At 39.8% G+C, this 20,536-nt stretch overlaps 1 protein-coding gene across 8 annotated transcripts in view; it reads left to right on the plus strand.

Moving 5' to 3' along the window:
- The window catches only part of GRIP1 (glutamate receptor interacting protein 1), a 328,666-nt gene that overhangs the window by 290,299 nt on the left and 17,831 nt on the right, over positions 1-20,536 (plus strand). For 7 of the 8 annotated variants that reach the window (XM_055809292.1, XM_055809295.1, XM_027793374.2 and 4 more), the window contains 7 exons: positions 257-402; positions 1,984-2,064; positions 10,148-10,217; positions 10,470-10,615; positions 16,102-16,246; positions 17,302-17,441; positions 17,621-17,809. In XM_055809292.1, the coding sequence (XP_055665267.1) occupies positions 257-402; positions 1,984-2,064; positions 10,148-10,217; positions 10,470-10,615; positions 16,102-16,246; positions 17,302-17,441; positions 17,621-17,809 (917 nt within the window). The remainder of the gene's footprint in view (positions 1-256; positions 403-1,983; positions 2,065-10,147; positions 10,218-10,469; positions 10,616-16,101; positions 16,247-17,301; positions 17,442-17,620; positions 17,810-20,536) is intronic. The other variant, XM_055809294.1, reaches the window with a different exon arrangement.

Here is a 20,536-nt window from a genome sequence, read left to right on the forward strand (position 1 = left end):
AGGATGGAGTGGAGGCATGAAGGCTGTGCCCCTTCTTCCTGGGTCCCAGAACCTAGAGAGCACAGTCCATGCTGGGAGTGCTTGGTAGTGTCTTGGTGCAAAGGGGCAGCAGCAGCTTTTGTCCCTCTCTGTGCCTGGGTGGCCTGTTGAGCTGCTGTGCCACACTTCCCCTTCAAGGCTAAGCTGAATGTGTTTAATATTGCTGGTTCTGGTAACATGCACATCTGATGGTTGTTTTGTATCATTGTGTACCAAGGTGTGGGGTGCTGCAGATAGGAGACAGAATAGTGGCAATAAACGGGATCCCGACAGAAGACAGCACGTTTGATGAGGCCAATCAACTGCTCAGAGACTCCTCTATCACCAACAAGGTCACTTTGGAAATAGAATTTGATGTTGCAGGTATGAATGTGCTGTTATTCTGTCTTGCAAGAAAAGTGAAGGAATAAATCCCAAGTACATTCTCACATATACACCATTCAGTTTTCTAGTGACCTGTCTGAAATGTGTCTTTTTGTACAGCTTGCTCATTTCATCTAGCCCTGCAGTGTGCTTCAGAACGCAAACAGAAATGACAAGTCCTGTAATAAGGTCTGGTGACAGTCCCTCCTCTGAGTTATTTCCAGACATTTTTTTCTGCCCTGAGATAGAAATATTCTGCTGAGCAGAGACAATTCCTCTACAGGCCAGCTAATGAAATGTTTTACTAGACAGAAAAGGATTATAAAAGGGTGGATAAGCAGAAAACTCTGAGGAGTTTCACTTACAGTATCTCAAATCAACAATCTAAATAAAATAATAGAAACTGAATTAATAAAAGCCAGAAAAATAACTGTTAACGTTGCTGCTGAGTCTTTACTATTACTCATGGATTTCCTTTCTTCTGTAATGTGCTTAAGCGTACAGAATACACCTATAAAATCACAAAATGTGTAAACCAAACAAGAACACCTTATGTATGTGCACTACTCCACTATTTAAATAATAAAAACTTTTAAGACTTCATCTGACAGTAGCTCTGAAGTCATGACACTGTCAGATGTTCTGTATTTTGCATAGTGTGATTATTGTTAATGGTGTTATAAATTGTGATATCAAAAGCAGGCTAAAGGTTCCTAGAGCAATTCTGTATAAACTTTAGTATGCATGCAACTAGTATAATGTTAAAAAAAAAAAGGCCAAGTACAATATGTACATTCATGTACCTAGGAAATATTAAAAAATAAGAAAACCAAATAATGAGAAAGTAATTTACATACACCTGAAGTCACGTGTATTTCAATCCCTGGACTTGTTTGTGCTGTTCCCGTTTGCTCCATGACAGCAAACTCATACTCATAGTTAGACACCTCTGCCACATGTATGTTTAAATGCTTCCATAGCTGTAATTTCAATCATTTTCAAGCCAAGGCTGAAACTTTTGGAAGCTGTGATGCCAAAAGTCAGCATTCAAATACAGTGCTGTTTATTCCAATTTTTTTTGCCTTCAGCTCCAAGCACTTCTCAGTTAGTGATGTTTTGATTCCTTTTCTTCCTAGTAGAAATAAAATCCATGGCAGTTACCTTAGTGGATAGTTTAAAAAGTGTTAGACCTACAGCAAAAAAGGCCTGAATTCCTAAAGACTTGATCTCCTGTACTTTTAATTAAAAGTTATCTGCCAGCACTAAAATTTTCATGTGTGATCACAGAACTTGCATATGAGCTAAAAACCTGCAGTCTCAGCTGGCTGCTGGCCCATGCAATCTTCATAAATTCAGTTAAATCTTAAAAAAAGTTGAGTTACCATGAAATTACCCATAGAGGTATAAATCATACTTCATATGTCCTACTTCCTTCACTTCTGTGAAACGCAGCACCTGTGTTGCATCTGTGGTTTGTGATGCTGATGGGATTTCATCAACTTACACGTATAGTGTAAATACATGCAGTTGGAGTTGCTGTGCCTTAACAAATTATCTAATACTTTAAATATTTTTTTATAGAATCAGTTATACCAAGCAGTGGAACATTTCATGTAAAACTACCAAAGAAGCATAATGTGGAACTTGGCATCACCATAAGTTGTAAGTGAAAATACTTATTTTTAAGACCACATTTATGGGATAATCTGCAGGTAACAGGTCCTGTAGCTATAGACTCATGTTTGTTTTGGTATAAACTTCTTTTTCCTTTTTCTAGAAAGGGATGATTAGCAGTGCTCTGTCTCTGGTGAAATACCATCCTGTAACAGATTTATACTCCCCTTCAAGTAGTTAAAGAAGCCAGAAGTTCACCAGCCTAAAGCTTGACCTATTCCTTCATGCATAGCACATACTTCACTCCCATTAAAATTCTTCAGGGAAAAGAAAAAATGATAAAAGTAGTTAATAGAATTAGGCCCATCCAAAAGTATTTCCATAGCTGGGAAGTTTAAGGCAAAGTCTGTCCTGGTCTCCCACAGGCTCTTGAACAGAATCCCGCTGAACTCAAGGGTTCTCATAGGGATGAGGATCCACATACGTGGAGTTAGTTTCTGCTTCAGCATGCAGAGTCTGAAGATACATCCTCAGCCTGTAGAACTAGTGGGCAGTCCTAAATGTGCAGGTCACATAGCAAAATCCCCTTTCACTAGGGTTTTCAGGGATTGCTAAAGAAGATAACCAGGGTCTGCATTAGTCTATTTCTCAACAAGTATTTATTACTGTTGTTTGAAATCAAAGTGTTTCTATACTTCTTTATTTTGGGAGCAGACAGTAAACACTGTGTTAGGACTGGATTTTGATGAGGTAAAGTCCAGCATGCCGAGTCCAGCCCTTGATGGAAGGAAGAGCAATCCGTATCAGAGTTAATGGGCTTGTCTTTAATGTACTTAACAACAGTGCAGAATCTGGTCTCATCAGAATTAACATTCCTTTATGGTTGTGGCCTCAGACTATTAGTCTTTCTTTGGAATTACTCATGTGTCTCAGGGGAAGATTGTGCTTATATTCACAAAGCTTTTACCAGCACAATGGAATAAGGTTAATCAAAAGTACAGCAGGGAATTCAGTGCTAAGAATTACATCTGAGGAACAAATGAGAGACACGGCAAGCCTGTTCGCTTGCATTGCACACTTGAATGAGTAGTTGTCGGACTCTGTAAGATGTAATGTGATGCTTGAAGCAAAATCATAGGTCTACATGTATTGGTGCAAATGAAAATATTGAGAAATGAGAAAACCTGCAGAGAAGCTGTTCTATTTAAATGTTATTCTTCGGATTGGTAATGGTTTGTAGGATTATTGTAAAAATATGGTCTTCCTAGTAATTTGATTTGTGCTGCTTTTTGGAATTCAGACATCTTGTACTTTTTTTTCTGTCTGTAGGAGTAAACTTTGAATGGGAAGCTAGTGTTCTTGGGATTTAGTATTAAGCAATCCTCTTCCAAACTCTGCATACCTTCCTGACTTGGAACTTAATTCCAGAAGGTGGTACTTTATGAAATTAGTGCTTTATACAATCAGGGTGACACCTGGTTGGTCTTAGCTCTCCTCCTCTGAGTATACTGCAGTATCTTTAGTACTTAAATTAAATGACCTGTTATATATATAATAATCCCACTTATTAGTAGTATTTAATGCATGTGAAATGTGTCTAGGATTATTTATTTGATTTGAAAGGATTTATAGTAATACTGAAAGTTTGTATATTTGCTTGGTAGAACTTTTGAATTGCTGCATTTCATGGTTGCTTTTCAGTGCTTTGGTCTGTCCTACCTAATTAACTTCTAAATGAGGCAGTGTGATTTGAAGAATAGAAGTGTTTTATATTCACTTTGTCAGGTTTTTGTCAGGGCTTTTTAGCACATTACCATGCCATTCATTACTGATACTGCCAGAAAGCTGTATGATTTCTTTTCAAAAACAAATACTAAGGAAAACTCGGCGGAGTTGGGATATGACCAGTCTTAAACAAGGGTGATTGAGAAAATGAGGTTTATTCACTTTTGGGCTTGATCTGTTTAAGTGCTAGAGACCCGTTTCATCCCCTCTCTTCACATTGTAGTGGGGTTAATGATGAGTGAGAAGGTGCTGTCTCTATAAAAACATTACAGAGAAATGCCTGTCTTGCTTTCCATATCCCCAGTTTAGTTTGGGATTTGGATGAGAAAGTCAGGAAATGACCTGACGTGACAGACAAGACAGCCGTTTTTGGTCAGAAGGGAAACATAAGCCTCACCTCAGGTTGGCACCTGAATATATACCTGTTTTTAAGTCCAAGATTCTTCTAAGTCAGCTGTTAGAAGGCAAACATCCTGGAAGAGGAATTTAGTTTTCTTTCTTTGTGTAGTTTTCCTTGGTAATAACCACCAAGTGTGCCTGCATGGAATTACAGCCAAGTACTTGAAGGGATATCTGAGGTGACATACAACTCTTTCGACACTTAAGCTAATTCATGGTCTTTGAAAAACATGACATGTAATAGGGTAAGTGACTAAGCTTCTCTTAGTTTCAGATCTATTAATGAAAGAAAAAAAGCAAAACAAGAAAAATTTCAAAATCTCCTTAGACAGAAGAAAGCCCTAAAAAGTAAGACAGAAGCAAGTTTCATGAGCGTCATTATTAATGTTAATACAGGCACTGAATTTTGGATAGTGCGCGGCAGTTACCTTGCAATGTGCTGGCCTTGCCCCTTGCTGCCTTCACACACGTACTGGACTTCTGTCATCCTTCTCTTATCTCTGCAGTATCTTTCTAATCTTCCCATTAACAGCTACTTACACTCAATAAAGACCTGATTTCATAGTTTGCAAGTATAAGGGACTATATATTTCATACTTCATTTTCATCATTTTCACACCCAGTTACCTGGTTGGAGCAATTAGAATGTCTGAGTTCTTATAATTATATAATCCAAATAAAGCATGACGCAGCAGTGTCTGTGTGTGATTATGGTTTTATAACAGAACCAGTCCCTGGAAGAAGGATGGCTTTCAAGTAGATCTAGTAGTGTTCAAATCTATTTCAATTTATTTGCCAGTGACATTGATTTTAGACCATGTAATGGAATATAGATTGATATTTTTTTTTCAAAAGGTACATTTCTGTGCCACTAGCTACTTTATCATAGACTAATATTTTTTAAATACATTGAATGAAGTCTGAGAAAATGACTTACTAGTACAGTCTGGTAATTGCAGTTAACAGCCCTTTTTTTTCCCTTGTCTGTCTTTCTTAAGTAAGATTCTAATATCCTTACTGGTAATGAACTGCAGCACCTTGTTTCATAAATAATCTCTCTGAAGCTAATGGTATTACTCAAGGAAAAGAAACTGCAAAGCTGTTAAGAATATCAGAATTTCACCCAAACGATTGTCAGTTCTTCTAAAGTCATTTTACTAGCAGCTATACTGTAGTCTGCTTTATTGCTTTCTTATTTCATCAGAAACAAGCTACGTAAATATCTACAGATATTTAGCGTTAACTATGAGAACTTACTTTCTAAAGCATGTTTCTGTATATTTTGAGATTTCATCTAGCAAACCCAAATTCATTTTGCAATGTTATAAGTAATTATTTTCAAGATGGGGCCTGAAGAATCAGGTTTCTCAGCTGCTCCACATGTACCAATACTTAAGGAACAAAACAGCTACATCAGTCTAATTTTAAAAAGCTCTTTTATCTGTTTAGTAATCATAATATTTTTAGAAAGCCTAGTAGCTGTAAAGTAGCATTGTGGATAAGTGGACTGACTTTGTCCATCCCATGAGCATTTTCCTCTGCTTGTTCAGTTTGTTCAGAGTTTGACTGAACTCTAAAACTTGAAGCCAGGCTGATTCTAGTGAGTGAGTTTGGGATAGGTGGTAAGTGCAACGTCCACCCCAAAACTTTGTCTTTTTTCTTTGGGTTAGTAAGCAATTAAGAAAGCAGGGCTGTTTGAGGTTGGTGGGGGTTTTAACCTAATGATCTACAAAACTGACAGCACATCACTGAACTTGCTTTTAGGGGATAGGCAGGGGAAGTGTGTCTTTACTAGTAGAAGTTGTGTAGGGGCCTGGGACAGAGACCTAGGATCACAGAATAATTTAAAGAGAGAGAATGAACAGCTTGCTAAAGATCAGCCTTCCAGTTGCAACACTAAATTTAATACCTGGACAACTTTATGCACCCTTCAGTCCACTTCTAGTTCATCGTACAGACTGTGTAAGTTCTCTACAAAAGCTCAATAGTAGGTAGACTAATAGCTGGACCAGGGAGGAGAAAAGATGAGATCTTCAGTGGACAAGCAGAATGGGACAAGGAGAGAAAATGAGTGGAGAGCCGTAACAGGGAGACAGCAGACGAGGGGAGAGGCTGAGGTGTGATCAGGAGTAGGGGAAGCTGGGACCTGAACAAGAAGGCTGGACATGGGTGAGTGGTAAAGTCCTTTGGTTTTAATTACTACTTAAAACCAAAAATAAGTGAAGCATAGAAATGGAGACTTAAAGCTGTACAGTCTCACTTCAAACTTGTGTTAATTCTTGAGGATATACTTGTTTTAATTAAGGGGTCAAATACTGCTTTCTCACTGGGACTCTTGCTTCTCTGCTCTCTGGGGTGTGTATACAGTGGTGTGTATCAAAGGGGATGGGGCCTGCGTAATGAATGAGGTGAAGGATTGCAGAAAGAAAAAGGTGATCTCATGGTCAAGGTGGTTTAATGCTACCCTAGAGAAATTAGGGGTTTTTTTCCTTTTCTCAGCAATACAGTTGTGCTGTGAAGAGTCATTTCACGGGATTGGGGGGGGGGGGGGCGGGCTGGGGGGGCGCGGGGGGGGGGGAGAGAATTTCCACAGATGGCTACTTGATTTTCTGTGGAAACTGTTGAGAACCTGGGGTCACACTTGCAGAAATGCTGAGCATCTGCAGCTGTTGCTGAAAGTGCCAGTAGTTGTGCTTTGGACTTAGAAGCTGTTAGATACTACAAACTATTGTGAGACCTAAAGGCATGGATATCTCAAATTGCTCACTGAAAATTGTCATACTTTGACCTAGATGTTCCTATGTTTCCTTTCCTCATCTGTAAAATCAGGATAACAGTAATCAATGTTCTTGCTGGGGACAGTATCTGTTTGCTAGTGTTTGGGAGGCAATCTTAGGCTGTGGTGATATGCAGTACAAAAGTTCAGGAGGAAATTAATGATTTTATCTCTGCAACACAACTTGAATACTTTGTAGTATGTCATGAGCATTGAACAAGAATAAAACAAAGTGTGGTGTAGCTGCTTATTAAGAGCTTGTCAGCATGGGGGGATTCATTTCACACTGAGCTGTGTTTGCTGCTTACAAAAAGGCTTTCATCCACCAGACACAATTAATAGCCCAGGATAACTGACAAAATACTGCTGGTTCACACTTACTCAGTTTGAAAATGTAATAACTTTGTGTGCAATATCATAGCCTTTGCATCCCCATGACTCTGGCTTGAAACTTTGAGCTCTTTCCACCATTTTGGTTCCTTCTGTCTTCTTTTTGGAACAATAATGGACTGTCTTCTTTAGTACTGGTAATTTTTTTTTAGAGCAGTTTCATAATAACTATCTCAATAGTCAAATCTCAAACTGCAGACATTGTACAGTGGTTGGCACATAACCTCAGGGATTTATAAGGCAACCTAGAGTGTAAAACCATAGAATTAAAAAATAAAGTTCATCAAAGTGTTACTTTAAAATTTTAACAAGATACTAACTCGTGAAACAAATCCAAAGAATTCAAGTAAATATGGAACAGTTGTATAAAGTACAGTTGACCCGTGGCAGGACAGTGTGAGAAACAAGCTCTGAAAATAAGAAAAAAGGACATGGACCTGTTGATGCAAGTCCAGAGGAAGGCCACGAAGATGATCATAGGGCTGGATCACCTCTCTTATGAAGACAGGCTGAGAGAGCTGGGGTTGTTCAGCCTGGAGAAGAGGAGGCTCTGAGGACACCTTATAGCAGCCTTCTAGTAGTTAAAGGGGGCTTATAAGAAAGATGAGGACAGGCTTTTTACAGGGGCCTGTAGCGACAGGTCAAGGGGTAATGGTGTAAACTTAAAAGATGGTAGGTAGATTTAGATTAGAAATTAGGAAGAAACTCTTTACTGTGAGGGTGATGAGTCACCTAGAACAGGTTGCCCAGAGAAGCTGTGGCTGCCCCATCCCTGGAAGTGTTCAAGGCCAGGCTGGATGGGGCTGTGAGCAGCCTGGTCTAGTGGAAGGTGTCCCTGCCCACGGCAGGGGGTTTAGAACTAGATGATCTGTAAGGTCCCTTCCAACCTAAACCATTCAATGATTCTATGAAAATTACATGTCTTAAAAAAAGTAAATTGCTATTCTTTAAATTGCAACATAGACGTTTCCTGAAAGTGTGCTGTTTCAGACAAGTTTCTAAAAGTCCATTTACATCTGTCTTCTGCATTTGAAATATGGCCATTTAGCAGTTCTTAAACTGTTCCTTTGGACATTGAAAGGCTTTTTGGCCAGGGCAGCCAAGGTTAACAAGATCTGTTAGAATGTTGTGTTGGGTATGTCATTATTAATACACCTTGTGGTTACTGTAGGTGAAGCTGTGTCATTTTCCATCAAAGAGAAGAATTATGAGCTGCTAAAGTAACTGACATTAGAGTTTTGTAGGTGATCCTCCACTATGGGTAGCTTTTTAGGTGATTGTCATTTAGGCATTGGAGCCTAATAGAAATCTACCTTCTGTGAATGAATGCGGAGCCCTCAGTACACAGAGCAGAAATGGCTTGGGGCAGTAGAAGAGCCCTACAAGTGCAAAACCCATTAGTGCTTTCAGGAGAGCTCAGAGCCTTATACCGCGTGGCAAGGTTTTAACATTAGCACACTCTTGTTAACAACAGTCCCAGAAGTCAGTCTGTTCTGTGTTCACCACATGGGCTGCCTCCTGGCCAGAGCAGCTGTAGGGGACGTACTTCATGAAGGCAGAGAGCAGTTGTCTAAAAATGTATCTTTCATCACCCCTGAATTCTGAGCCCACTGCTTACCGTATCAGATCTTCAGTGCAGTCTTCTGTCAGCAAATGGATGAACCCTCCAAAACAATGCATTCAGTGAAGGTGCTCTGAGAAACAGTCCTCTGGAAGCAGTCAGTGATCACTGTCTTCCTCTGGGGTAGTTAACTGCTTCCTATGCAACCAGAAGGCAAGCAAAATTGGTAAGCAGATTTCCTGGGCAAGGGAAGCTTGTTGAATACTTTTGCACAAGTCAGTAAAGAATTGCAATTACTGGCATTGTAGAGCAGAGCATACTTGTAACCATGATGGACAGATAGAAAATTCAAAGTTGCATCAGGTACCTCCTAGAGGTGAGTTAGGTGTGCAAGGAGAGGCCTGGTGGGGATTTTACTAATGTGACCGTTGCTGGAATTGTGGGAGAAAGTCCACGATGCTTAAGGCCTAGTATCAGTATAGAGGAGCGAGTTGACTCATCAAAAGAGGCACATGTTTACTTCAGAGGAAGCAGCGTGTCACAATGAAGCAAGCATCCGTGCGATGTGAGCCACATCTGTGCAGGTGTGGTAACTGTGTATCAGCCCAATGGCGTGCGTGGCCGCTACCCACACCATCTCTTATGGTGAAGTAGATTCCTCCTCCTCACCCAGGAAGCATTATCATCCTGTCTCTGCCTTAAGCACCGAATGAGACTGGAGTGGATGTAAAGAATGAGGACTGGCCCACTCTAGATATTTTGCCATAGCAGCTCTGTTGGGCAGGGATATAGTAAAACATGATTTATGATGGACAGAAATACTCTGGCAAAAGATCGGCATTAGTAGTTGTGCTGAAAGGTTCTACTGACAGAAAGTCTTCTTTCTGTGTTGTAGCTACACAACATAGGTTGCTGGACCTGTGTACTGCGATACCTTCGCGTGGTTCAGCCCAGGCCTAACCTAGAATTCAGACATATCAGGTTAAATTCACTTTGCACCAGTCACCTTAATTCTGGCATTTTCTAATTTTTGAGGAGTATGCAGTCTTACTAATATGCTGCTGATGATTGTATTCATGCATGTATAATTTAGGGAAGGGGAGGAATATCATACGGGTAAATAATGTGTATGAAGTTTTGATTTATGGACAGAATTAAGAATTAGCCCATCTGCATGTCTGGAATTAAAAACAGATACTTGTACGTATTCTTTATTACAGCTCCATCCAGTAGAAAACCAGGAGACCCTCTGGTTATTTCTGATATCAAGAAAGGAAGTGTTGCTCACAGGTAAGGCATTCAAGCTCCCATGAGAAATCCGTTTCCAGTGTGTAGCCAGCCAGACTCACGTTAAACAGAGGGAGCTTGTAAGAGACTGTGCTCTTTTTTTTGTGAAAAACAGTCACAAATGAAAAGTCCAGCACATTAAGAAATAATTGTTTTTAAAAATCCATCTCATTTCTATAGTAATGTCCATACCATCTAAGATACCTTGCTTTAATGTTACTAGCATGTCATGTAAGCTTTTTTGCTTGTTCACAGAACGGGGACGCTGGAACTGGGTGATAAGTTGCTTGCAATAGATAACGTTCGACTTGACAATTGCTCAATGGAAGATGCTGTCCAGATCCTTCAGCACTGTGAGGACCTTGTAAAGTTAAAGATCCGCAAAGATGAAGATAATTCCGGTATTAGCAATAAGCCTCTTGTAGATTGTTGTGTATTTTCAGGATTTTTAGAACACAGAGTTGTTCTTTTGCACTTAAATTTTTTTCTAAACGTGGCTGATTTTTGCTAATGCTAATCAGAAAATGTCACACTAAAAAGAATTGTAATGGTATATAAAGTTTTAAATTTTCTCAGTGACTATATTGCCTGTAGGAGCTGCACTGGACAATGAGGTCTTCAGTTTTCTGGAAAGGCAATTTCCACTCAGGTGCAGCCATATAAGATTGATCTTATCTCAGCATATTGACATTTTCTCTGCTTTTAAGATTGGGATCATGGTTAGCAAAGCATAGGTCCGTGGGCCTCAGTTCTCCAGCAGAGTGGTGAAGTGCATGCTTTATCCATAAACTTACGAACTTGACTTCACTATGACTGTTCACACGCTTGAAGGTAAGTAGTACTTGACACTGTGCTGGATGGCTGACGGAGGAGCCATGTGTGATCAGCCCAGTGAAAGTAATGTAACGGAGCTGTGATCATATTGCACACCTACATCTATTAATATTCCTGGATCTTTCCCATTATGGATTCCTTAAAAGCAGAATTTCTACCTGGAGATAATAGAGTTCTGTTATGCATTCTAGTGGCAGTTAGGCAATTATAACTATCATCACTGCTAGGTTTTATTTTACAGTGTTACGCAAAAGCGTGAACTGTAGATTCATTTGTCTTAAGCTTTATGCTATCTCACAGCAAAAAGGCACAGCCTGCCGCACTTTATTATTTCAAATCAAGTGCAACTCTTGATATGGTATTTAGACTTCTGCTAGAACGCTCTTTATCTTAATTGCTTTTGAAAGCAAACAGAAAGTATCTTCTCAGTATGATCAGTACAAAGCAAAGGTGGATGCATTTAGCACCTTGTGCAAATTGGCTTTGATCCAGCAAAGTGAACGGCTGCTGCTTGGCAGGGTATTGTGGTTAGGTCCCTGCAGGTGGGGAGGTGGTACCCATAATTGGTCCATCTTGGACACAGGCTCGCCAAACTGGCCATGGGCTGGACATCCAAAGGGGCACCCGACTGACAATTGCTTTGCAAAACTGAGCAAACCAGATACATTATGAAGAGTAGACTGCAACTGCCCTTGGCAGTTGACGTGAGATGTGCCTGTAGAAGGAAGTTTGAGGTTTCTCCTGCACAAGACAGTGTCTGTCTTTTAAGTGTTTGTGGCACCTGGGATCCCCCCTTCCCCTCATTTGGAAGATTTCTCATTAATAACCCTGCAGAGAAATTACCAACAGACTATAGAAGAGGGATGTGAGTTAGAGCCATGTAAAAGAAGTATTAACTTCTCCCATACTTTTAAATATTGTGCGTTTGTCCTGTATGTGTCATGTCATCCCCTGACTCCTCCTCACCTTGGGGACTTAATATTTTTCTAGGGCAGCTTCCATTTCCATTGGCATTGATACACATTTTCTGTTGCTGTCACTGAAATGTGCATTTCAGTGTCCATTCATGTTCCGTAACATCTTTGCTCTCTTAGGTATTGCACACCATGGTGGCTGGTACAGGTTTTGGTCTCAGGGGAATTCTTATTCCATGGTTTTCCTTTACACATTCACATTTCTTATTTTACAGTTACATCGTATATCTATATCAAGATTGTCACACAACTATAGTGTCTTATCCAGACATGGTTGGTGTAACTGAACAGATTCAAATGTAAATGGGCAGCTACTCAGAGACCTACTGAACAAAATTATCTATACAAATGGTTCTTTTAAGAGTTGACCAAGTGTCAAGGTGTAGTTGAAAGTATTTATAGCAGGTACTTTGAATTATTTCAGGTATATTTCAGGTACTTTGAAATCCTAAGTGAATGAATGCCTCCTGAAATGCTGAAGAAAAATTATTTTTAAAAACGGTGGCAAAACAGTAGCAAAGATGCAGCAAAAAGTGTACCTCAGTTAAAATATTTTTTTGTTTATTTGCCATTAGTTTATTTATGAAAGTCTGTTTTCACAAAGGGAAAAGAGGTACTTCTCAAACTCAACAGAAAATAATCACCAATAAATACCCCAAGAAAAGAAAATTGTGATGCTAATAGATGAGTGGGCGTGGAGCACTCCAAAACAGTTTCTAAATCACAGAATGAGATTAAGATTTAAACTCTTCTTAATTTTGCACGGCATGCTTTTTTGAGGAAGAGATGGCAAGGAGCAGGGGTTCTTCCTCCCTAGGTACTTGTTTCCATGTTGTCTTTCAAATTCTTTCTGTTTAGAATGATTTTTATGTATTTCTAGCTTCTAGCTCTTCTTCCTGCCTTCCACTTTTCCTTCCTTTACTGTCTTTCCAGCTCCTCCCTTCTCCAGGCAGTTGTGTGTGTCTCAGAGCCGCCAGGGCACGTGAGGCCAGCAGCAGGGTTGTACATGCTGTATGCTTCCCCAGACAGTGCTGCTCTTTGCCCTTCTGTCTGTGTTGATCAGATGTTACTCTGAAGAGCAGGAGGCTGGTGGACAGAGCAGAGGTGCTACAGCAGAGGGGCTACTGTCATTAAGTGTGGGTTTCCAAAAATTATCCACAGTTACATCATGAGAAAACAAAGAAGGAAAATCTCAAAAACATGAGACCCGAAACGATGGTAGTCGGATTATATTTCCTCTTCAGGTGGAAGTATGTTTTCAGACTTTTTCTCTTTTCTTCTTTCCCTGTCAGCTTCCCAAATCAAGGGCAATTTTATCTCCTGATTAACCTCATGGCTACCGCCCTCTTTTGAATATCTGAGTTCTTCGTTTTCATGGCAAAACTGGCCTTTGTTGTGAATCCAGGCCACATGCATGCCATGCTCTTGGATAGCTCACATTGCTGCTGCCTGGAAAGAGCACCGGAGAGAACAGCATAGCGATTTGACATTTATCGCATTCTGCCATTAATTTTCTTAACTATGCCTAACCAGAAGTCAGACATAATGGACCGGTCTCCTTTCCAGTCATTCACTAAGATCAATAAACTTCCAGCTCTCATGTGGCAGGGCTGCTGTATGATTAATAACTTCTTACTCACTTATTGTTGATACTGGAGAACCATCAGTATTGTGTTGACCCTTAGCAAATACTGGCTATTACATTTTCTATTAGCTTCGTGGATTACTTGTCATCCTTCAGTTGAAGTCCTGTACCATGTCAACGCCACACTTGTGTAAACGTTGTCAAGCATTAGGTCCCAGGGGATCTGTTGTTGTTCCATAAATGCTCTAGAAAGCAAGCAAAAGCTGCCACTCTTCTGCTGTGCAGTGGCAGCTTACGTGATAGCCCGCTGTGTGCCGGCCAGAGGCTCCCAGTGGGGTCTTGGGAGTAAGGTGCTTCTGGAAAGAGCATGTCAGATAAAGTGTAGTTGATGTGAACTAGGCCAGAATGCTGATGATAATGCCCCAGGTAGGAATACAAGGCCAGCACTGGGCATGAAAATTCCAGTATTTTTTGCTGAATAAACGCCACTAATTCTTCTCTCTGTTGACTCTGTATGTGTACCATTTTCTTTGTGGATAGCTAGGGGGAAATAGGAGGGAAGCTAAAGGGCTAAGTTTTCAGCAAATTGAAAGCAACAAAGTAGCTCCAAAGATAACCAGTGTGTTGCCAGCTCTGCTTACAGGTACCACGTTCAGCATTAAAATAAAGCAACCTTTTGAACATTTGCTAGCGATGCAGATAACCTTTTTTCCTTTTAAGGTTTTTCTATCTACAGGAACAGAAATGGGAACATGTGAATTTTCTAACTTGTCTCATGTTAGTTCTAGTAACATACATGGAATGTGCATCCTAGACATTTTCCACACTCACTGAGCTGTTCAAAATGTCATTAGCCACTGATCTAGGAAGAGTGACCCCCCCCAGGCCAGACATCCTGGCTGAATACCAATATCATAAAATGGGTGAGGGAGCATTTGTTCTTTTGATCTGAGGAGAAATCTGGTGGGTTACATTTTGAAATATCCCTTCACAACTCAAAGATACTGCAGTTGATTGCTCTCCTGCTGTGATATTTTTTTATAGTATGTAAAGAGCATGCACTGTATAAATACAGGAGCCTTTCTTGTTGCTACAACACCTGTTGGGTATTGTTTATGGAAAATACATTTTATTTAAGCTTACCCGGTGATACATTCCTCTCCATTTCTGATGATTGTTTGGAGAGACCAGAATTTCAAAATAATGCACATTACTTCGTGCAATATAATGAAATCAATTCTAATGGAGTTATTATTCAACTTAGCTGATAATTCAGAAAATAGACGCTATTTCTGATTCTGTTACAAATGCTTAAAACTTGTCTATCAAAAACATGGGATATATTTCAGGTTCTCTTTGTAAGAGAGCTCCTCATCTTATAATGACTAATGACTTTTCCCACGATTCTTTTAAGGAAGTTTGGTTTGAATACTTTTGAATTATCTTTGGTTCTAAATACCTTCCATTCAGTTCAAGAAACAGATGAGTACCGTTATTTATACAATTTTAATAACTTGTCTGTTCTCTAATACTGTGCCCTTGCAGCAAAGGCGGCCAGCAGCCTCCTGGGCTGCATCAGGCAGAGCGGTGCCAGCAGGCTGAGGGAGGTGACCCTTCCCCTCTGCTCAGCACTGGTGAGACACGCCTGGTGTGCTGGGCCCAGTCCTGGGCTCCCCAGTACGAGAGAGACACGAACATAGTGGATCAGGTCTAGCAAAGGGCCACAAGGATGATGAAGGGCTAGAGCATCTCTCCTATGAGGAAAGGCTGGGAGAGCTGGGACAGTTTAGCCTGGAGAATAAAAGGCTAATATAACGTAATATATACATATAATAAAAATATATACATTATTATTATATATATGTATATAAATAACTGAAGGGAGGATGTAAAGCAGATGGAGCCAGGCTCTTTTCAGTAGTGCCCAGTGACAAAACAAGAAGCAATGGTTACAAAATGAAACACAGGAGGTTCTTCCTGAACATCAGGAAACACTTTTTCACTGTGAGAGTGACCAAGCGCTGGCACAGGTTAACCAAAGATGTTGTGGAGCCTCCATCCTTGGAGATATTCAAAAGCCATCTGGACACGGTCCTGGGCAACCAGCTTGGGCAGGGGGGGTGGATGAGATGAGCTCCAGAGGTCCCTTCCAACCTCAACCATTCTGTGATTCTGTAACAAAATAGCTTGAAGTGACATTTTAATATGAAAGATGATACAAAGATTTTAAACAGAGTAAAATTTAGTCTTAATAGGATGAGGGGAGTTTTTCTATTGATTTCAATGTAATCAGGTTTTTGGCAATTAAAAAAACCTGCACAACAGGGATTTTTTTTTCTTTTCAAAATAATCCAGTAGAATATAATTAAGAAGTGTATGTGAAATGTAATCCTTTGAAAATGTTGTTTGATTACCATCACTAGACTGAATGTGCTATTTTTTTCATTCCCTCTTTCATAAGAAACCAATTGCATCCCCTTGGCATTTATTGCAGATGAGCAGGAGAGCTCTGGAGCAATTATTTACACTGTTGAGCTCAAGCGCTATGGTGGGCCTCTTGGAATTACAATCTCTGGTACTGAAGAGCCATTTGATCCCATAATCATTTCCAGCCTTACAAAAGGAGGATTAGCTGAAAGGTAACCTGGAAAACAAATTATTTTTCAATGTTCTTTTTGTCAAGATAAAGATTTATTTGTTTACCTGAAGATGCTAATTTTCATGGTTTAGCAATTTGGTTTCTATAATTCTTCAAATCTGAGTTTATAATCTTTTTGCTGGTGTTTTTTGATCATTGCCAAGTTCAGGAGCATGAGCAGTATCTTAATAGGATGTTCTTGTGCATAGTATACAACACAGAGCCAAGGATTGTGGTCCTTATTCTAAATCACCTAGGAAAGACTCCTCAATCAACTAGTCAGTCACAGGAACATTTTAGCAGCCTTTAAAAAGCAATAGCCTTGTACAGTACAATAGGCTCTTCGCATGTCTAGGTTTATCTGAACTTATTGTATACATGCATTGCATCTGTATGTGCACTTGCATGCACCATAGCAAGCATTATCCGGGAAGCAGAAATGCGCCTCGTGGTAAGTGATGGATAGAGAATAATGATAATGCTGAGGTCTTCTATTGCCTGTTATTTCCAAGATAGGTGGAGTTATTGCAACTGGTGCCTTTGGTGTTAGTTTCAAAGAGAACTTACAGCACACAAGACATGATACTGTGCACAGCCAGAATAAACAGTGCATTTACACAAAGAGAATCTATTTTCTTCTCTCAATGTGATCCATCCTGAAAGCCCCATTGGTGAAATAGCTAGTTATATGCTCACACTGCCATTGTCTGTTCTGTTGTGAGACTTCTAGAAACTTGACTCATTTCAGAACTTACTGAGCTGTCTGAGATTGCTCTTAAACAGGTGGGCTGCAATGAATATCATCCATAGGTGATTAACTCAACTGCTGCAGAAACACAGAAATCCACATCTCCATGCCTCAGCTCTGCTGTTGTCACTACAACAAAGGTGACTTGCTTTAAGCGTTTCTAGCAAAAGAATTACTCTGTAACACAGCTATAAAAGCAAAATGAAAGACAGGAAGATGAGACTTTCATGCTCCAAATATGCAAAGAAATTGCCTTTGTTGCTTTTTATGCTCTCTTCTCAATGTTTTACTTCTCTCTCTCAATGTAGGACTGGAGCAATTCACATAGGAGACAGAATCCTAGCAATAAATAGTAGCAGTCTGAAAGGAAAACCTTTGAGTGAAGCCATTCATTTATTACAGATGGCAGGAGAAACTGTCACCTTGAAAATCAAGAAGCAGACAGATGGTGAGTATGGCCAAGAGTAGCATCAGTGGTCTCTAATGCATGTGTTGTTACAGATTAACAAGCATTTAGGCCATGCCTGGAAAAGCATCAATGTCAGTAGTCGGAAGCATATTCCTAGAACTGCAGCAAAAGAATGACCACCACCACTCTTTTTTTTTTTTTTTTACAATCCTGTTCAGCTACCAGTCCCAAGAAATTTTCTGTCCCTGTGGGTCACATAAGTGAACTGAGCGATGCTGAAGATGAAACCTCTGCTGCACAGAAATCTGGCAAACTCTCAGACTTCTATTCCACTACAGTCCCAAGTGTTGACAGTGCAGTAGAGTCGTGGGATGGCTCTGGTATTGATACCAGCTTTGGAAATCAAGGTACCATCAAGAATGCATTCGATATTCAAAGCAGAAATTACTGCCTTCATGGTTGACCTTCCTTTGCCTTAAAGAGAACTTTATCTGTACCAGCATTAAACCTTGTACTCTGTAATGTGCTGATGTCTTATTATGACCACACTCCTCACTGGGCAGTGTGATTTCTTACACTTGGCTGGCCTCAGATTCATTCTTTCATGGCAATGTGGTGTGTTATGAAGCATTTATCAATACATTAACAGGTTTTTGTTAGCTTTACTGACTTCTGAATAGCCCAGTCCATAGCTCATCCACAACTAAATGAGTTTATCCTTCAAGTACAGATCAGTGCAAGACATAGAACACACTGAAGATGTTCATGAATTTGATGCCCATATGCAGTAATTTTTAACTGACAACAGATTTATTATAAACTGCTGAAGGAGGAATGTTAGGTGTTGCTTATGATTTGTAAGTCTTTTGCTTCTTCCTCATTCCTGCAGCATTAACATCTAATTTCAGCTCTCAAAAACAACCATTCTATTTAAAGACATGGTTTTCCTTAATGATAAATTTTGTACTTGTTTGACTTTTTTTAGATAGGATTTTCAAATAATCTCATTTTAATTTGTAAGTCTCATTTATTCAGGCAGTGAGGGACACAGGCATCTTGTAATATTCTGGATAACAAGAAATATATAACTTCCACACAGCTTCAGTGTTTTGTTTAACTCTTTAAAACATTTATTTCCATAATAAAACGGGTATTCCTACTCTCTGGCAGGTATTTGGATGGGTAGATACTTACCTTGATTTTTTTCTCGCTCACTCCAGTTGCACACATTCTTTCAATTTTATTTCTCTGTTTCTTCGTGTTGCTTTTCAGGAGCATGGGTAGCAGCTCCTGGACAGCTGGTTTGTTACCCTTACACAGAGAACTGAAACAAGCCTCTGCCCAGCAGATTTCCCATGTAGACTGAAGTTCTGTGCTGATTACTTCATTGCTGTTCTCTAATGTGTCTGCTCAGTGATAACAGTGGCAGTTTCTTCTGGAAAGCAGAACACTTCCTTTGAAATCTGCTGAGCTACCCGAGATCAAGTAGCAGCTGATGTCACTACTAGTGGCCATTTTTTTCTGTTCGTTAATTTTTAAGTATTTCTTAGCCTTACTGTATATATTTAGCATCAAAACTTATTTAAACAAGACAGTCTCAATGCATTTAACTATAACTCCTGTTTTCTACATTTTATTTTTAATTTACTGTCACATAGAACATTTTATTTAGTACTCAATGGTATTGGGCTATATTCCCCTGTGTAATTTGTATTTCACTGGAATTAGAGTTGGGATTAATTTTTCCCCTTTTCTCTTTTCAGCTGTTTTGGTTAGTTTATCAGAATAAGTCAAGTTAGTTTTTCTTCTGGTATTTTTAAGTTCTAAGGAGAAGGATTGCTGAAAAAGTACCAAAATGAAAGTTTTCATTTCCTGGATGAATTGGTGATATTTGGAGCAAATTGCTCAACTGTGGAAAGGATCAAAGCCCTTTGCTTTCAGAAGTCCTGATGATTCAGATACGATGCCAGAACTAAACCAGTATCTCAAAGCAGATTTTTTATTGACTTCTTTGAAAAATCAGCCCAGACTTGGCTGGCTACATGACACTTCTGCTAAACAGCCTGAGTGTAATCAGATTTGCGCCTTATCCCTTGCTGTGGTTCTAATGTGACCCACATTTCTATTAAAGTTCATTCTGTCTTGACCTGTCAAGTTGAGTTTGGCTTCTCTCCAAACTTTTCTTGGCATAAGCACAGGCTAAGCAAGTTGAGGAGTCTGGGGAATGTTTCTGGAGCACCAGATAATGCTTTATCCTATTAGTTACTAATTTAACGCTGGTGAGCGGTCTTTTCTCTCCTTGAATTAATACCCCAGTTTGTGCCTTTGTCTATTGTGTCTGCCTTACAAATCTGGAGCCTTCCCCACACGGCAGTCACATTTTCATGACCAAAACCCTTCCTAGAATCTGAGAGTACATTAACGACTGCCAATTAGCTGGAAAATGCACACAAGTCTGTAGTTATGTGGGATTTGAGGGATACAGGTCTAGACTGATTTATGGAAGCAAACTGCTCTCTCTAAAGAGATGATGGCAGTGATATTTGTTAGTCATCAACAAAATAGAACTTCTCAATCCAATATGCACTCAGAAAACACCAACAATAGAGCTAGAAAAAGAATATGTCAAGATGAAATACATATATAGCAGCTCTACCATAATGGATTTTGTTTACCAGATCAGCATCAGCTTGTGACAAGTCAATCCATGTGTTCTTCCTGATACATTACTTGGAAGCCAGACTGTCTGGTTCCTACTTGGAATTCAAATTACACTTAATTCAGTTATAGAAATACTATTGAACTAATACCAGTTCTGCTTGTATGATAAAAGCGCCCAGAAATAAACTCTTCAGATATAAAGGCTGTCTGATGCCACTTACACAGCCTTGAGATACCTCGAAATGGCTGGTAGAGGAATCACTTCCTGCGAGGTGAACGTTCCAAGGGTATAATTAGTCCTAGGCATGTGTGCCCACCATGTGATGGGCCTTTTCCCCATTGTCAGAGTCCTAGCGAAAACCAGTAGCTCTTAAGTGCAAGTCCCACTTCCACAAAGGAGCAAGCACACAGAGATTCCCGTGTTGGCCTTTGTGCAGGGCAGCTCAGGCTGTGACAGCACAGTCTTGTGTTTG

Source organism: Falco peregrinus, chromosome 6 (genome assembly GCF_023634155.1).
Source record: "Falco peregrinus isolate bFalPer1 chromosome 6, bFalPer1.pri, whole genome shotgun sequence".
NCBI lineage: Eukaryota > Metazoa > Chordata > Aves > Falconiformes > Falconidae > Falco > Falco peregrinus.